At 48.1% G+C, this 18,254-nt stretch overlaps 1 protein-coding gene across 1 annotated transcript in view; it reads right to left on the bottom strand.

Moving 5' to 3' along the window:
* Window positions 1-15,035, bottom strand: part of KIAA1755 — a 42,917-nt gene extending 27,882 nt beyond the window's left edge. The window contains exons 1-2 of the mRNA XM_082644629.1: window positions 14,983-15,035; window positions 3,374-3,571 (exon numbers count right to left, since the gene is read on the bottom strand). Coding sequence (XP_082500755.1) covers window positions 3,374-3,571; window positions 14,983-14,985 — 201 coding nt within the window. The 5' untranslated portion in view covers window positions 14,986-15,035. The remainder of the gene's footprint in view (window positions 1-3,373; window positions 3,572-14,982) is intronic.
* Between the last annotated feature and the right edge of the window lie 3,219 nt (window positions 15,036-18,254).

Below are 18,254 nucleotides of genomic sequence, written 5' to 3'. Positions count from 1 at the left end.
CAGGTGAGGCAAGAAAGGTGCCTAGGACACGGCATCCAAGGAGGCCCCACTCTCAGCATCCTGCAAGTCACACAGCCCCAAGAGGGAGCGCCTCCTTAAATGTTGTGCCTCCCATGCCTCTTGCTCACCTTAGTCCTGGCCCTGACCTTGAAAATACTTGCTAGCCTACTGGGCCAAAGGAGAAAAGCTCTGAGTGCCAGGCACCAGTTAGCAAGCACCTTTCCCACGAGGATCATCCTGCTGGCTCCCTTCTCCTCTCCATCTATCAAAACTTCTCTCAAGCCAGTTCAAGCTAAACCCTCCCCTTTAGGGCCAGGGAGATGTGGCTTCCAAGGTCTGAATCACTAATTTGTGCAAATGACTTAACTTCTTTGCGTCTCAATTTCCCTATTTGCAAATAGGAATAATGATACATAGTGGTATTACTGGGTTGGTATGAGGATTAAGTTAGATTATAAATACATTTATGTATTTTTAAAAACCAACACAATGCATAACATATAATAAGTAGACGTTCAATAAATATTATTTCCCTCTCCCTTTGACAATATTTACCTTTTGAAAAATTGTAGGATTTTCAATCTTTATAAAAGGTTACTTACTGCCTTTATTCCATTCTCTAATTTGTAAAGTAGAGAGATTACAGAGTGAAGCAGAAACACTACTAGGTGAGAAGATAGGAAATCTGACCCTGCCACGAACTTGCTGGATGGCCCTGAAAAATCATTCTGCTCTTCTGGGTCTGAAAGTCAGACCCAGAATATTTACCTGTTTGTTTATTATTTATTTATTTCCCATTAGCAGTTAACAACACAGCAGGTGAGGCGAAACACTAAAAAAAAATTTAAAACAGAAGGTGCCAGCAATTCTCTATATAGGTAGACACAGCAAGTCATCCTGGGGCCTCTCCGGGGGGCTGTCAGGGCTGTGCAGACCCAGTGTTCAACAGTGACACCATGTGGCAACAAAAGAAACAGCAGCTCCACCGGCCTGACAACAGGTCTTTCTCTACCTGACTTTTGGAAAAGAGTCTGATCTGATTCCTACAGATTGAATAAGCCCTGGATAATCTCATATAATTTGGATGTGTATATAGGAGACCTCCAGAGGGTGACACTCAACTTCCTGTTAATTAAGCAGGTGTTTCCTGGAATTATTAATTGGGGAAATAATGTGATCTGACCATACTTGAACCTACCATGTTGCTAAACCAGTTCATTTCAGTTACACTGCAGATTCGGCTGTCTCCAAGAAGCTTCATATCCGTAAACCCCACGAGTCTGTGTTACTCCAGGCTTTTCACATGGCCTTCTGCTGTTTACAACATCCTTTCCGTCACCTTCTCAGTGAACGAGACGAAACAGTCCAGAGGTATTTTGCAAATAGCAAAGCACCATAGAAATGACTGTTACGATCAGCTTATTGGACTCTCAGTAACTCAGTGGTGCAGGCAGTTCAGGAAAGTTCCTCAACTTTACAGATGAGGAAACCGAGGCTAAAGAACTGCCTCATAGTCACACAGCTGAAAAGTAGCAAAAGCAGGACTTGTGCCTAGACTTTCACATTTGGAGTCAGCTGTATCTGTCCTTAGTCCCTCTAGACTTCATTGATGGTGGCTGTCTTTCTGGGTGCTGGTGGTTATAAAGGCAGACTTTGAGGCTGGCACATTCTTATTTCAGAGGGAGAAAGGAGACAGTGGGAAAGTAACAGCCAGCAGCTACTGAGCAATTACTTCATGCCAGGCTCTGAGCTAAGCTGTGTGTATCATCTCAGTGAGGTACATACATCCTGTGTTATTAACATTCCCACTTCCTACATAAGAAAACTGAAGCTCAGAGAGGTGACATAGATGCCCCAACTTCATAGTGATGGAGCCTGGATTTGAACCTGGGGGCATACATTAATCCCACACTACTACCCCCTGGTCTGAGATGACACGAATTCACCTATAATTATGATTAAAGTTAAAGATAATTGGAAATAAAGAAATCTAAATGTTGTGACCCTTGTCCCTGAAAGAAATGGGGAAAGAGTGCAAATGCAGTTTTAATGGCCAAATAAAGGAAGGCGGCAGTTGTACAGCTTGTCAGGGAGAAGAAATAAGGATGGGGAGGATATGGCTTAAATAATGTCAACATGGATATGTGGAAATCGGCTGCAATGTTTCAGGAAGACTCTTCCTTCTCCTAAAAGAACAGCAAATGTGTATGGAGCTATTTCTGTGTGTCAGGCACTGTGCTGAGGAGCTTAAACGAATGATCTATTTCCTTCCAGTTCCAACCATCTCTAATTCTGGATCCTAAGCCTGAACTTTGAGCTGCTACATTCAATTTCTTTCTGTCACTGAAACGACGCACATGGTCCCTCTGCTTATTTGTCCTCCTGATGTGCCAGGTCCCTGACAGGCATGAGAAACTCAGGAAAGGCTAGTAGGACCTAAGATGCTGTTAGCGATTCTTGACGCTAGGGCAGTAGGGGTGGGCACTGAATAACAGAAGAGTAGGGCAGAGTCAGCAACTCTGTGAAGGGTGTGGGTAAGTTCTAGCAGTGGGCATCTGAGGCTTTGGTCTCCAAAAGCCTCTCCCCACCCTTTCTTAAAACAGTCTCCACCCTCTGAGCTTAGAGGTAGGCGTATGACTCAAGCGTGGCCAATCCTGGTATCCCATTCCTCTGGCTGCAATAATTGGTCCAAGCATGGACACAGGATCCAAGCCTGGCCAATCCTGGTACCCCATTCCTCTTGCCACAGTGATTGGTCCAAGCAGGGACACAGGAGCCAAGCCTGGCCAATCAGGATCCTTCCTTGTGATTTTCTATCTGCAGCTGATGCGGAGGAGTTCATTTTCCTCTCCAGACTAGGATTTTGATCCTAGTGCTGCCCTGGGCTCCAGCCTTGAGAAACACCTAACCTGTAAGAATGATTCTGGCAAGCAGTAGAAGCAGAGACAAGAGACAGAAAGAGTCCTGGAGGAGTTTGATCAGTGGAACATCTCGGGCCCTGGTCCGAATCACCCTGTCCTGGTCTGAGTAAGGATCTGTCATTTGCAGCCAGTGAGTCCTGCCTAAAACACTTTTCTTTCCCCTTTGCCTGAGGAGAGGCCTCCCTGAGATCTGGGTTGAAGGAGTCTCCAGGGACGAAAGTGAGAGTCCTGATGCCATGAGGGCTCCAGGGAAGGTCTGGGACATTCTCTACTATTTCCATTGAAGCTGCACCACTTCAGCCAAGACAGCCAGACGATGCCAACAATGCCAGTTCCTGGGGGGCCAGAGAACCCACAAGGCTGGCCTCCCTCCCTGTTAGTCAAAGTGCAAACCTCCAGCCCCTGGCCTTCTGGGAGAGCTTGTCCCCTGGTCCCACATCCCTCTGACTTACACAGGCTGCTTCGCGCACTTGTTCACACAGGCGCTTGGCAGGGATCAGGAAATCCAGGAGGAAGTTCAGTCCATCGCCCCGGAAGTCAGAATCCAGGAGACGGAACACCTGACCCAGGATGGTGGGTGCTGTGGCCTCAAAAGGGGGATAGAGGCCTGCCAGGGCATGCTGGATGGCTGCATCCAAGGATGGGGGGTCCTGTGGGGGACAGGAGGAGAGGATGAAAAGTGATAGTAGCAATAATAATAAGGGTAGGGGCCACTTCCCCTGACCCTCCTGGCCTCAGATAACTAAGGCTCCTGCTAACTCGGAACTCCTCTGCTACACCCTCCCACTCACACACCCCCCTTCAGCCACATTGGCCTTCTTTCCTGTTCTTCAAACATACCAGGCACAATCCCATCTCAGGGCCTTTGCACTGGCTGTTCCCTCTGCCTAGAATACTCCTCCTTAAGACATCCTCATTCCCTCACCTCCTGCAGATCTTTGCTCAAATGTCATCTGCTGATCCAAGGTGGAGTAGAGAAACGGGAAGGCATCCAGGTCAGGGCCAGAGGGAAAGGAGAGGTCAGCATCCCCAAATCTCACCACCTGGCTGACCTGCAGACCTGCACACCTGCAGTTTGAAGCTGAGCCACCAGCGAAGCCCAGCCTAGATGAGACAAGCCCCAGTCCACATGCAGACGCATGAGTGATAATGAGTGATTGCTGTTTTATACCACTCAGTTGGGGTGGTTTGTTACACAGCAGTAACTAACTGACACAAGTTGATATGATTGATGCGAGCTCCATCTTCATCTATCCAGGATGCCTCCTCTAGATGTTTATGGGGCACAGACCACCAATACATAAATCTAACTCAATACCCTCCTAAGCTTACCCCTCTCCCCACATCCCTACCTTAGTGATTGCCTCCCCATCCAGTCAGACTCCTAAACCAGAAATCTGCTCATCATCCCGCCCCTTCCTCCTGCCTCCCCTGCCCACAGACAACCCTCAGCCACATCCTATACAGTCTTCTCGCCTCCATCAGCTCACCAACCCACTCTCTCTGCTCTGTTCGCCTGCCCCGCCCAGATCCAGGCCCCCATCACCTCTTCCACTGAATCACCTCCTCACTGGTTTCCCATCTCTAGTCTCCCTCCTCTCCAGCACTTCTCCACCAGGACCCCAGGGTGATCTTTCCCAAATGCAAATCTGGCCTTGTCAGTCTCCTGCTCAAAGGTTCGCCACTGCCTTCAGAAAGCACCTGGCCTCACCTCCAGCCTCACTGCTCTCCCTAGGCTTCTGCCACTATGACACACACATTCCCTCCCTTGCCTCCAGGACTTTGCACATGCTGTTCCTTCCTCCAGGGATGCCTTCTACTTCCATTCCCACCAGGCTAACTCCCCGTTCTGCAAGATCCAGGTCAGCCCTCGTCTCTTCTAGGAGATTTTCTCTGATCTCCCACTCCCACCCTAGCTGGGTCAGGTGTCCCCATTTCTGGGCTCCCATGGTAAATCCCACACTGATTTTTGTCTCCCTCAGTGGACCCAGGGCGCCCTGAGGACAGGAGTGGTAAGCAGAATAATGCTCCCCCCCCCGCCCAATGCCCCTAATCTCTGGAACCTTACATGGCAAAGAGGAATTAAGGTTGCAGATGGAATAAAAGTTGCAGTCAGCTGGCCTTAAAGTAGGGAGATTATTCTGGACTATCCAAGTGAGTCCAATCCAATCACAAGTGTCCTCAAAAGTAGAAGAGAATGCAGAAGGGGCGAGAGTCAGAAGGAAAGGTGACTGTGGAAGAAGCATCAGAGAGAGGCAATGCTGCTGGCTTTGAAAACGGAGGCAAAGCCAAGGAATGTGGGCGACTCCTGGAAGCTGGGAAAGGCAAACAGATTCTCACTGAGAGTCTCCAAAAAAGAACACAGCCCATCAACACCTTGATTTGAGCCCAGCGAGGCCCACGTTGGACAGCTGATCTACAGAGCTGCAAGATGACACATTTATGCTGCTGTAAGCTACTAAATTTGTGGTCGTTAATTTCAGCAGCAATGGAAACTAACACAGCCGGCACTGACTCCTATTCTTCTAGGGTTTTCAGTGCCTGGCACAATATAGGTGCTCAGTAATGTGGAGGGAAAAATAAAGTGTCCCTCTCTGGACCACACCTTTTCCATCTGTAAAATAGGCAAGTGGGACAAGGCCAGAGGGTCCCAACCAGGTATGGTACTAGGATCCAAGGGTTGTGATTTTCGACTCTTAAAAAAGCCTGATGAAAGCCATTCTGGTTGCCCCAGACTGGCTGCAAGTTCTGAGTCTATGTATCGCTGAAGGATGTAAAGGAAGATGAGAATAAACAAGAATCCAGCATAAAGGGAGCTTATTTAGAACAGAAAAATCACTTTTATAAATGAGGCCCCTGGAGACAGGGAAATAAAATAAAGACTTTGAGGGAGAGGAAGAGAGCATGTCTCCATCCCAGAAAGATTCTAATGCCAGGAGGCCGTAAAATAGGAGACGCTAGCCCAGGGCATTCAGACAAATGTTGGTGTTACTGCTGTGTCCCCAGCACCCACACAGAGCTGAGCACAAGGTAGGCCCTCCATCGCTATCTATAGAATGAATATATGAATGAAGGAATGAATGAATGTCTACAGCCCCCATTCTGAAGGAAAAAGGGTCCTGGCACCATCATTGGTAAGTCCAGAGGGGACACACGGACACACACACACACACACACACACACACACACACACACAAGTGTACAAGCTGAGGAGGGGCTACTTTCACATTGAAGTCGGGGTGCGAGTTCAATTTGGCAGAACAGAGAAAGGCTCATCTGGCCTCGTGACCTCTTCCAATGCCTCACCTTCCTCCAAGCAAGGCCAAACCCCAAGCATGCCCAATACCACCTCCCCTCCCCGACCATGTAATACTGAGGACAGCAGTGAGGACAGGAAGTTGGGGGACCCCATCTGACATCTCTGACACCCGTGAATACATAGACACACTAAGTCAGTTAGGCCAATACCCCTCCCCTGCCACATCCCTCCCCTCTCCTAGGTTCTACTTCACTGTGCTGCCTTGAATAATCGTTTTCCCTCTCTGGGCCTCTTTCCTTGTGTGCACATGGAGTTGGGCTAGCTGTATTTTGTTTTGTTTTTGGAAATTTAATCATTCACTGTCACCTTCATGAATGTTAGCATAGCTGAATACCTTTTGTACTATTATCACTTACTGGTTTTCCCCAAATCCACTTACTTTAAAAAATGTACATAATTGCATTTTAAATGGAGACTCTATGTCACCATACAGGTTATGAGAATGTGGCCAGACTGCCCGAGTTCAAATTCTGGCTCTGCCACTTACTGGTCATGTGACCTGGCAAGTTACTTGCCCCTCTTTGCTTTAGTTTCCTTATCTTTTTTTTTTTTTTTTTTTTTTTTTTTTGCGGTACGCGGGCCTCTCACCGCTGTGGCCTCTCCCATTGCGGAGCACAGGCTCTGGATGCACAGGCCCAGCGGCCATGGCTCACGGGCCCAGCCTCTCCGCGGCATGCGGGATCCTCCCGGACCGGGGCACGAACCCGCGTCCCCTGCATCGGCAGGCGGACTCTCAACCACTGCGCCACCAGGGAAGCCCGAGTTTCCTTATCTTTAAACCTGGAGATTGGGACTTCCCTGGTGGTCCAGCGGTTAATACTCCACACTCCCAATGCAGGGGGCCCAGGTTTGATCCCTGGTCAGGGAACTAGATCCTGCACGCTGCAACTAAGACCCGGCGCGGCCAAAAAATACATGAAACAAAGAAAAACCTGGAGACTGTCATTATACCTGTCTTAAAGAGTTGAGTGAGGTTGAGTGAGAGAATACATGTAGATTCTCTGCACAGGACTAGCACTTAGTAGGTGCTCTTTAAACAACAGCCATCACTTCTATTTTTGTAGTCAGATTATAGTTACTATTATATGGATATCACTACTTTAAGTGGAAAAATCAGTATCAATTGGCATAAATAGAATGTAACTCCAAAAATAAATCAGTGATGCATTGGGTGGTTTTTATATTATTTTATTTATTTAAATATATATATTTATATGTTTAAAATTTATTTAAATATATATTTTTATATTTATTCATAAGTATATTTATATGTATGATTATAATAGCTATGTATATATTTATATAAATAATTTAATATAGAACTATAAAATAATTACACATTTATTATATAAAATCTATTTTTACCATTCAATTTCTAGAAAAATAAACTATTTTTAAAAGAAAAAGTGATGGATAAATAACAAGGTCCTACTGTATAACACAGAGAACTATATTCAATATCCTATGGTAAACCATAATGGAAAAGAATATCAAAAGATGTGTACATATGTATAACTGCACCACTCTGCTGTACAGCAGAAATTAACACAACCTTGTAAATCAACTATACTTCAGTAAAAAAAATATTGACAAGAAAAAGTAAACAATGAAAAGAAATACTGCCATTAAATTCTAGGGACATCTGGTGATCTCCTGAAAGCGAAGACATCTCTCTTTCTTCCAAAAGGAGATTGCCACACCCTAGAAAGGGGTTAAAGACATCTTTTCACCAGAGGGAGACTTTCTCCCTGGGTCCTCAGAAGATCAGAGGAGAGTTCAAAAGAGACCGGTTCTCACCACACGATTCCGTGTTATTTAGTTTTGGTCTGTGACCACCTGTGTCTCAACTTTGGTCTGCATTCCAACTTCTGGGAAATAGTGACCTGCCTCAGTTTCCCCATCTGTAAATGGGGATTCTAGTTCCCATCCTGCCTTGCTCAGATGACTATTCTGGAGATAGAAGGGGATAACAGATATAGGAGTCTTAAGAAAAGTAAAGTTGTTGCTGTTGTTTTTTGCTGTTGTTATTATTTTTACTCATCCCGTCGGACAAAGCTCAAGTCTCAGCCTCTGTTTGAAGACATCTTTCCCCTCCTGGTCCCTTCCTGAATCCACAAGGGTCACCCCCATAATAATGACAGTTTCTAGGTGCCTGCGATTCACCAGGCCCTCTACTCACATTCTCTTTCTTGGCCACACAACCATCCTAGGGGCAAAGTAGGAACATCCCATTCTGCAGATAAAGAAACTAAGACTCTTTATCTGGTCCAAGATCACAGAGAAGGGGAGAAAGGCAGAGCCAGGATCCAACGCAGGTCTGGACGGGTCAAGTCTACCCTCTGCCTCTGTCCCTGGGTGTCTGCCTTGGGGCCACCACCAGCCACCAGCCTTGGAGGCGGCCTTCCCAGCTGTCTATCCTGCACTGTTTCAAGCGGGGCCCAATAATGATGTTTGCCTCTCACAGACCAAAGCTTGCAGCCTGGAACGCCTTGGCTTTCACACACTGGCTCAGCGGGCCGCACACTGTAACCATATAAGGGGCAGCCAGTAAAAAGGAAGAATGTTCCAAGTCAACGGGACTCCGAGCTCTTGGCCAGAGCATTACCTGCTACAGGCCTGAGCCCCAGGGGCTCATAAGCTGTCCAAGTATTGGGGGAAGCACACGGTGACAAGGCCCAGGCGGCTGCAGGGAGGAAAGCTGGCTACTCTCCACTCAAAATCAAACGGGCAGCCTAGCCTGGGACCACAGGAACCCAAACACCATCGGCCAGACGTGGGCCCCTCAAAATGATTTCCGTGAAACTTAATCGACATGTTTCCATTCCTCCCCCATAAGCGTAGCCCAGCCGGGCCTTTAACTGTTCCTCGACAGGAGCTGAGGCAGGAGACGGTGTGAGCTGAGAAAGAAGAGGGTGTCACAGGCCAGAGCCAGTCTGAAGCCCTTCAGCCCCCTTCCCTGCGACTCAGGGCCAGAGACGGAGCCCACCAAGGGGGCTGGCACCTATATGATGCTCACAGACCTTCTGGACTGACCCAAGGAACCTTGTATGGTGCCAAAGGACACAGAAGAGTGTCTGTTCCCAGCAGTCCTGTCTGGGCAAAGGAAGAGTAGGAGTACAGGTGTTTGTAAATTTCTGATCAATGTCTTTGCAATGAGCCTCTATTATTATTGTGATCTTAAGTCTTATCAAGTAAAATAAACAAGTATAAAGTGCATAGGTTGATGCATTTTTACCTCTGTATGTACCCTTGGAACCACTACCCAGATGGACAGACAAGATTTCCACCACCCCAGAAAGAAGCCCCCTCCAAGGCCAAGCCCCCAGTCCAGCAGTAACTACTCTTCTGACCATTGGAATTTTTAAGAAAATTCCCATGCAGTGTGATCTCCACTGTGTAAAAATGTGTGTAAGCCGAGAGGCCATGAAATAAAGTGTTAACTGCAGTTACCCCTGAGGGCTGTGAGGGACAGGGGCCTTGTAAGTCACAGTTTTAATTTTCCTCATAGTTGCTGGATTTTCCAGACGTTCAGTTACCAGACTGTGGAGCTCTTATAATTGGGGGTGGGGATATAAAAGTGTGATTGTGTGTGTGTGTTTTTAAGTCTGGTTCCCTTTTTTTTTTTTTTTTTTTTTTTTTGCTGTACGCAGGCCTCTCACCGTTGTGGCCTCTCCCGTTGCGGAGCACAGGCTCCGGACGCACAGGCTCAGCGGCCATGGCTCACGGGCCCAGCCGCTCCGCGGCATATGGGATCCTCCCAGACCGGGGCACGAACCCGCATCCCCTGCATCGGCAGGCAGACTCTCAACCACTGCGCCACCAGGGAGGCCCTCTGGTTCCCTTTTTAAATGGTCTCACCAGATGCTGTTAGTTGGGCCTTCTGAGAGGTGGGCTGAACTCTTCTTAAAGGTCCAGATTTATCCATTTACTCCAACAGGCAAAGATTTTAGCATCACTTAGCATCGACACCTCCTAGCTTGGGAAGAGAGAGAACTAAGAAAAGCTGAGGTAGGCAGTGTCCGAGGGCTACTACCTTCAACCCCTGTTCTCCTCCGTGGCAGAAACGCCTAGGAAAGGTGAGATTCCACCCTTGACTCACTAGGTTATCTTAGCCTCAGTTTCCCCATCTGTAAAATGGGACCATTGGGCTTATCTATCTCTAAGGGCCCTTCCGAGCGGGGCCATTCTAGAATTCAAGGTACAATCAGGTTCAGGAAGTTTGGAGCTGGGATGGCTCCCAAATGGGATCAGTTAACCCACAGTTGGTGAGAAAGTTAACAAAGGTCTGTCTCATCCATCTCCCTATTCAGGTCCAGGGAGGGTCTAAACCAGCAGCCACAAATACAAATGCCTACAGGGTCCTGAGAGTTGACATGGAAGACAGAATTGGTCCAAATGTGAGAAAATAACCTCTCTAGCCCCTTGGTAAGTGGCCCCTGACAGTCGGCCTCAGTGTCAGGGAAACAATAGGGAGTGGTGGGGCCTGGGGCACACACCGCATCTCATCAGCTCTAGCCAAGAGTTGTCTTTGCCCAGCATTGCCAGGTCTATTGAAATTTTAGTAAAACCTCCCAAAATTTTAAAGGTTGGCCAAACCAAACACATCTGTAAGCCAGATGCAGCCCAGTGGGTGTCAAGCTGCGACCACAAGGCTCAATACCAGGGGCCCTCCTCTTGAACTTCTCCAGGCTGGAGAGTCTAAACCCAGCGTTCTGTTGCTCTGGCTGCCAGGAAGTTATTGCTCACATCCAACTAAAGCTTCTCCTGCTTTAAATCCTTTTTTGTGGGGGTGGAAGTATGAGTGAGAATTGGCTCCTTAATAAAACCTTTCAGAAACTGGAAAAACAACCCAGATGCAGTGAACTGAGAAACAAGTGGGCGTTAGATGACCCACATTCAAGTCCAGCTTTGTTATGTATCATCTCTGTGACCTTGAGCAAGCCAGTTCACCTCTCTGGGCCTTAGTTTTGTGTTTGTTCCTTTCCCTCTTATCCCCTTTGCCTCTGCCCTGGGGTTCACCATCCCCCACCTAAACCACATAAGGATAATAACAATTTTACTAGAGCTTCTTCTTACTGAGCAAGGCTTCTGTGACATGCCTTATCCTAAGAACTTTTTGTACATTCTTTTATTTCATCTTCCCAACAACTCTATGGGATGGGTATATTTATTCCCATTTTACAGATTAAGAAACTGAGCCCAAGTATATGGTAGAGCTGGGGTATGAACCTGCCCACATAACTCCCATTTCCTCTGCCTCTTCCCCAGGCTCTCTGCCACCAGGCCAGGCTCCCCTTTGGCCACGACAATAGCCTTTCTAACACACAGATCCAACTGTGACCCTCTACTGCTCAACGATCTTGAGTGGCTCCCCATTGCCTGAGCTACTCAGCCTGGCATCAGTGGCCCATCAATCTACACCCAGCATACCCTTCCTATGTCTAATACACACAACACTGTAGCTCGGGGCTTCCCGAAGACCCATGCGTCACATTCATGAGTTTTTCTTGCTGTTCACCTAACCTAATTTATTGTTTCCTTAATATTAATTATTTACTTCATTTTAGTCTTTTTGTCACTTCATTTTCAACTTGTATTTATTATCATGTGATTGTGCTGTTTAAATCACTTCCTAACACCCATTAAGATGAAAAGCTATACAAAAAATGTTCATCTAAGTGCCATCAAAAGTCTCCCCTCCTTAGGACCCTTGGTGGGTTCCTCACTTTGGGAAGCACTGCCTGAACTCCCACTCACCCCTCTCCAGACTGGGTGAGCTCCTTCCCACCCTTCAGAGCCCTGCTCGACCCGCATCTCTTTTTCATGATACATGTGCTTCTAGGCAAAGGGATAGACTCCCACTACCCATCATACAGCACAGAATTCTCAGTGAATGGTCTGCCTTCACCAGGGACTGCAAGCCCCCCAGGCAGGGAGCAGGGCTGACTCATCTCCAGGCCCTGATCCTTACACAGGGCCTGGCACACAGTAGGTACTTTGGGGGACCACCATCAGGTAAGTACTTTGGCAATGCTAAATGAACTGAATTGGACTCAATCAGTTTTTCTCAAAGCATGCGATGGGATCACAGGTGGCCCACAAGACGATGTGGGGAGGACACGAACTTGACGTGAAATCACAGTAAGAAAGTTACTCCAATTCTCTCCCAGTCCTCTTGATGACACCAAAGAGAAAGTTCAGTGCCAGTATATCTTTTTTTTTTTTTTTTTTTTTTGCAGTACGCGGGCCTCTCACTGTTGTGGCCTCTCCCGTTGTGGAGCACAGGCTCCGGAGGCGCAGTCTCAGCGGCCATGGCTCACAGGCCCAGCCTCTCTGCGGCATGTGGGACCTTCCTGGACCAGGGCACGAACCCGCGTCCCCTGCCTTGGCAGGCGGACTCTCAACCACTGCACCACCAGGGAAGCCCCAGTGCCAGTATACCTTGGACACCTCTCAGACACTTAGTTATTACTCCTTTTAAGAAAAAGAAAATTGTCCTCAGGCTTAGAATCATCCATAGCCAACTTGATGGAGCCAGAATTTTCTAACATATATTTGCCTTCATTGTATGTATTTTGACAGTTACTTTCTATTTATGACAATGAATACTGATTTTTCATGGTCATGATATAAAATTTCCTATTTAAATATATTTTTCAGTTTATAAAGTAAGTTGATTTAAAGAAAAATATTAAGCAAATAATAAGTAGTAAATTTTATAATTTTTTTATAATACCTTATCCAGTAAGTGGATATGCAAAATTTGTTATGACAATACTGAAACTTCAGAAATGTGGGATGGGATAAACCCTACATCCCCCTGTCATAAGATGCTCTGACCTTGGGCTGCCCCAGAACACTAAATAGCCATTAATCAAATTGCCCCACAAACATTACAACTGTGATGGGTACCATGAAGGAGAGATATACAGCATGCTAGAGTGAAAGTCAGGGGACTCGGGAAAGGTTTTCCTGAGGAGGTGACATTTGGGTGGAGATTCACAGGATGAACAGGAATTCATTAGGGGAAGGTGCTCCACTTAGCAGGAACAGGATGTGCAAAGGCCCTGTGGCAGGAGGGAGCACGAAACACAAGAGGCTCTGAACCAAAGTCAGAGTGGCTGGAGTATAGAGGTGATGCCAGAGAGATGGGCAGGTGACAACCTTTAATATTTAAAGGCAAAGGTGGGAGGAAAACTTGTCCCTGACTCCCATTCAGAAAAGAGTTGTTCACCCTTTGAGAGGAGCCACCCAGTGCCTGACCCTTGATCTGAGGGGTCTGGGGTTCAGCGAGGAATTTCTGGATTCGAAAACTAATAATTGGGCTAAGTCTGAAGCCAGGCAAAGTTTGGCAAACACCACTTGGTGCAGGTGGTTCTGGGGTGGCCATGACAGCCAAGTCACGTTCAGAATTCAGGCTGTCCTGACTGCCACTTCCTGGTAGAGTGACCTTGGGCAGCCAGTTAAGTTCCCAGAGCCTTGGGTCTCCATCTGTGGAGTGGAGACACCAGCAGGTTTACTGTTAGACTAGGTGTGAGTTACGTGATCTCCTGCATGTAAATTGCCCAGCTCAGAGCCTTGCCTGTGGTGAGAGGTGAATAACCATTAGCTTATGATGATTACTGCCAAACAGCTCCAAGAGTGACGTGTGTGTACACCTGCCCTGCAGTACATGGATTTAGGAGCCTGGTTTTGTAGTATGTCTGTAGTATGTATGCAGGTGTATGCTCATATTCCAGCAATCCGGGAGAGCAGGTGGACATGGCTCATGTGTGAGAGGGCACGTGTATTCAGCCGTGGGAGTCAGTGGGAGCATGTTTGGATGCTCTCTGTGTGTATGTGTGAACATGTCTGTAGAGAATTCTGCGTGTGCACAAATTCAGCCGACACAAATTCAACCTGGTCGATCACAGTCAAGGGGCTAAAGCCATGACCTGTCCCCACAGCCCTTTTCCAAATCCCTACTGCTCCTGTGAACCGGCCTGGGGCTCCTCGGCCTGGCTGGAGCTGGGCTGAGATTCCCTGCTAACAGGCTTTTCTTTCATTTTCTGTTACCAGATACTGACACAAACACAAACACACAACACCGCAACCTTCTTGAGGGGCCAGCCCAGGAAGACACGGTGTGGGGTATTGCCCTCTGCCCTCCCCCTCCCCTAGGCCTACCGCCCCACCCAATTCCCATGGGAGCACCTCATGTCGGGCCAATGTGCAGATCTGACACTGCTGCCCTGAGTCTAAAGGAGCAATACCACCCCAAGTTCTGGTGAGCAATTCCCTCCTCTCCACTCTGTACCCTAACCCGCCTTGCCCTGTGCTGCCTGACTGGGCTGAGAGGGGACTTTAACCCCCAACCCCATCCAAACTCGTGTGGCAACAGTGGGCATATCTGACCCTCAGCCCCAAGTCTGAAATGCAACACCGCCTCAAGTTTGTCCAAGGCGCAGAGGTAGGTTTTCAGCTCTGATCTGTGCCATGGGATAGGGCAGTACCAAAGTTTACCAGACATGCAATCTTATTCCATCCACTTCACACATGGACAGATGGCGAGGACATCGTTGCCAGAGATGGATTCCTGCACCCTCCACCCCTCCCCTGAGGCAGTTAAGCACAGACCCCCAGCCAGTAATTGAGGGTTGTCTCAGTGTCAAAGGTAGGGGGTCTGCCCTGGACACCCCCTCGAGGGCTGTGCCCCATCAAAAGGGGACAGGGCAAGGTGGTCCAGGCCTTGGCAGGCGTTACCATGGTGACGGGGTACAAGCTGTGGCGGTGGCGGCGGCGGCGGCTGCTCCTCTCCTGGGCGACGGCTCACTGGGTCCGGTCCGCGCGTCGGTCTGTCCGGTGCAGCCCCCGGCCCCCCGCCTAGCCCTGGAGCGGGCGGAGCGGGCTGGCCCTGGGCGCCGACCCCTGCCTCATCTTCGAAGGGAGCTGGGGAGACGGTGAGAGAGACAGAGAGAAGGGGTGCGGGAAAGACGCGCGGAGACCGAGACTGGAGACAGGGAGAGACTGGAAGAGCCGCAGGCGGCGCCGGCCGGGCCATTACCGAGGGCGGCCGCAGGGGCGGGGCGGGGGCTGCTCCCTGCGTGGGACCCGGCGGCGGCCAAAGGCCGCCCCTCGGAGCCGGCGCCTTTCTCCCACCCCGCCCGCCGCGGCGTGTGATGAGAACCAGACGCCCCCCTCCCGGCCCAGGACCGCGCGGCTGCCAAGGGGAACTCCAGCCGGCGCTGCTTCTCTCTCCTTCCCCGCACTCCCGCCTCCCTTGTCTCGCAGCCCGCCCATCCCCGGGAAGCGCCCATTTCACAGAGCGAGGCTCCAGCGCAGTCCAGACACTGGGTGAAGCGCGTACTGACTTCGGATTCAGAACAGGGGTCGAATCTCTTCCTCATGCATTTGCCCGTTGGGGCATTCCAGCAAGTCACGAAATCTCCTAGGTCTCAGTTTCCTCATCTGTAAGATGGGGATGCTGATGGTGATGGTGATGATGGTGATGATAGTACCTGCCTCTTAGATTTGGTGGTGAGGAGTAAGCATATGTCCCAACGCCCTTCCCCTGTGAAGCCCACCTACATACACCCCACCAGGACCACCCAACTCGTGGCTTAGAGATGATGGCGGCTGTTTGTGAGTTCTGGTCTTGTTTCTTTCAAATAGTGACTGGCTGTATGACTGTGGCCAAGCCATTGTTCCCTGCTAGGCCTCAGCTTTGGAGGGAGACTGGGAAACTAGACGATAACTAAAGTTATTTCTGGTTGGATGACTCTCGGATTCACCCATTACTTTATCAAACATTGTACCAAGCACTGAGCCAGGGCAAGACAGAGCCCCTGCCCTCAGGTAATGTACAACCTAGTGGGGAAGATTGGCAAGAAACAGAAAAACAGAAAAAAGTAATACCTGAGTGTGGGAACTGCTAATAAGGAAACAGACAAATGTTAGCATTGGACACAGTAGGGGGATCAGCCTAGAGCTGGTGGTCTAGGAAGGAGGAGAGAAGCCTAGATCTAAAGGGGGAAGGAATTAGGTGAAGAGTGGGGAATGGGGTGGGGGGGAGAATCAGAGTTCCAGGCCAAAAAAAAAGCATGTACAAAGGCCCTGAGGTGGTACTAAGCTTAAAAAAATTGGGAGTAAGTGAAGAACTGAAAACAGAGTATAGTAGTAAGGGTTTAAGTTCAAAGTCCAAGCAACATTCACAGCCCATCTCCCAACCCACATAGGTTAACCAGTCTTTTAGCAGATAGAACCGGAGCTAGGAGCCATTCCATCTTGCTATGTAACTTTCAACAAGTCCCTTCACATCCCTGGACCTCCATTTGTTCATTGTTAATTCGGGACTAAGAATCCCCACTAGCTTCCCGTGCCATTCAGCCTGGGGGAATCCCTCAATGGTATGTATTCAGCAATCAAATAAACCCTCTCCAACCTGCAAGAGCCGGTCTGGATGGTTTTGGTATCACTACTCCAGACCCGAGTTTTCAAGAGAACAGACTTGTTGATGTCAGGTGCAGAATTCCGCTGGGAGGTGGGGGGATCGTAACTTGCAGGTTCTAGAGTTCCAGCTTTGCAGTGAGACAGAATTGACATGACATCTAGTGTTCTGGGTTTGCAGGCAGCAGGACTGACTGTGAGTTAGGCAGAGAAATGAAGGACTGGTGGAGTATCGGGTGCTCACAGAATCAGTGAGAAGGCTTGGATCCATCCTCTGAAAAGCACAAGATAAGTGAGATGCTCCAGGAGTCTCATGGGCAGGAATGAGTTGTAAACCCTTGATGACCGATGGAATTACATCAAGACAGACAAACACACCAAAGTAGAACTTTCCTTGTGTCAGGTACTTCTCTAAGTGTGTAATACGGAGTTATGATGAAGATTCTATTATTGTCCTCATTTTGCAGATGAAGAAAAAAAACTGAGGCACAGAGAGGTTATGTAGCTTGCCTAAAGTTGGATAGGAGTTAACTGTGGAGTCCAAAATTGAACAAGGCTACCCATTTCTAGAAATGATGGTACAAACTACCTTCCTGTGCTACCACAATGAATCCCAAGCTATGCGTCTCTCCTTGACAGGTTCAAAGACTTAAAAGAGAGATGCTCATTGGGCCATGTGCCCAAGGTTCCACTACCCTGAACATATCAGGAACAGCTGGTCATCCAAAGGGAAATTAGGTTGCGTATGAAGGGTGGGAATGGATCTGAAATTGCATATAAACCACAAGTTCTCATTATAAAGTCCATTCCTTGGGTCTCTTGACATTCTTTGCAACTTTATTACTATCACATGTTCTTCCAAAAATACTTTCTACTTAGATGGTTCAATTCCACATCCAACCAAAGATATACACTCACATACGTATCCATATCCCCTTGGCCTCATATTGTGTGTGACCTCAAAAAAGTTCACCTTCCTGAGCCTCAGCTTCATCCTTTGTAAGCCAGAGAGAATAATATTTACTACTTCATAGGATCATGGTGGGGATTAAGTGAATTAATGAGTGTAAGGTGCTTTGCACTGTGTCTGGTACACAGCAGAATTAATATACAACACATAAAACGGTGGTGTTTGTGTTAGGGACGAATCGTTGTGAAATCAGCCTCTAAATACAAGAATTTAACTGCTGGATTGGATTTGGTTCATCTCTCAGGAAATTTCCAAAGGATTTTCCAAGGACTATTCAAGTATTCATTTCCTCTCTCTTTGGTAAATGAATAACTGAATCTTGCTCCAATTGCTACACTGAATTTGGAGAAATAACAAAATCCATCACCGGTCTTACGTATGGTAGAGTGGAGAAAACCGGGAAGGGATGTGGAAATGGGCTCTGCTACTGATGTGCTGAGTAGCCTTGCACAGATTGAGGCCACAGTATCCTCAGCATAAAATGGAGGTTATAATCCTCTCCTCATGAGATTTTTGTGAGAATCCAATGAGATAATGCATTGAAAGGGCTTCACACAGTGCCTGGCAAGTGGCAGCTCTACCTATGATTCTGAGATTCCCAGGGCCAGATGCCAGGACA

Source organism: Mesoplodon mirus (genome assembly GCF_964341445.2).
Source record: "Mesoplodon mirus genome assembly, chromosome: 15".
Lineage (NCBI taxonomy): Eukaryota > Metazoa > Chordata > Mammalia > Artiodactyla > Ziphiidae > Mesoplodon > Mesoplodon mirus.
Note: the sequence above shows the minus strand (reverse complement) of the source record. Positions and strands in the feature narration are given on the sequence as shown.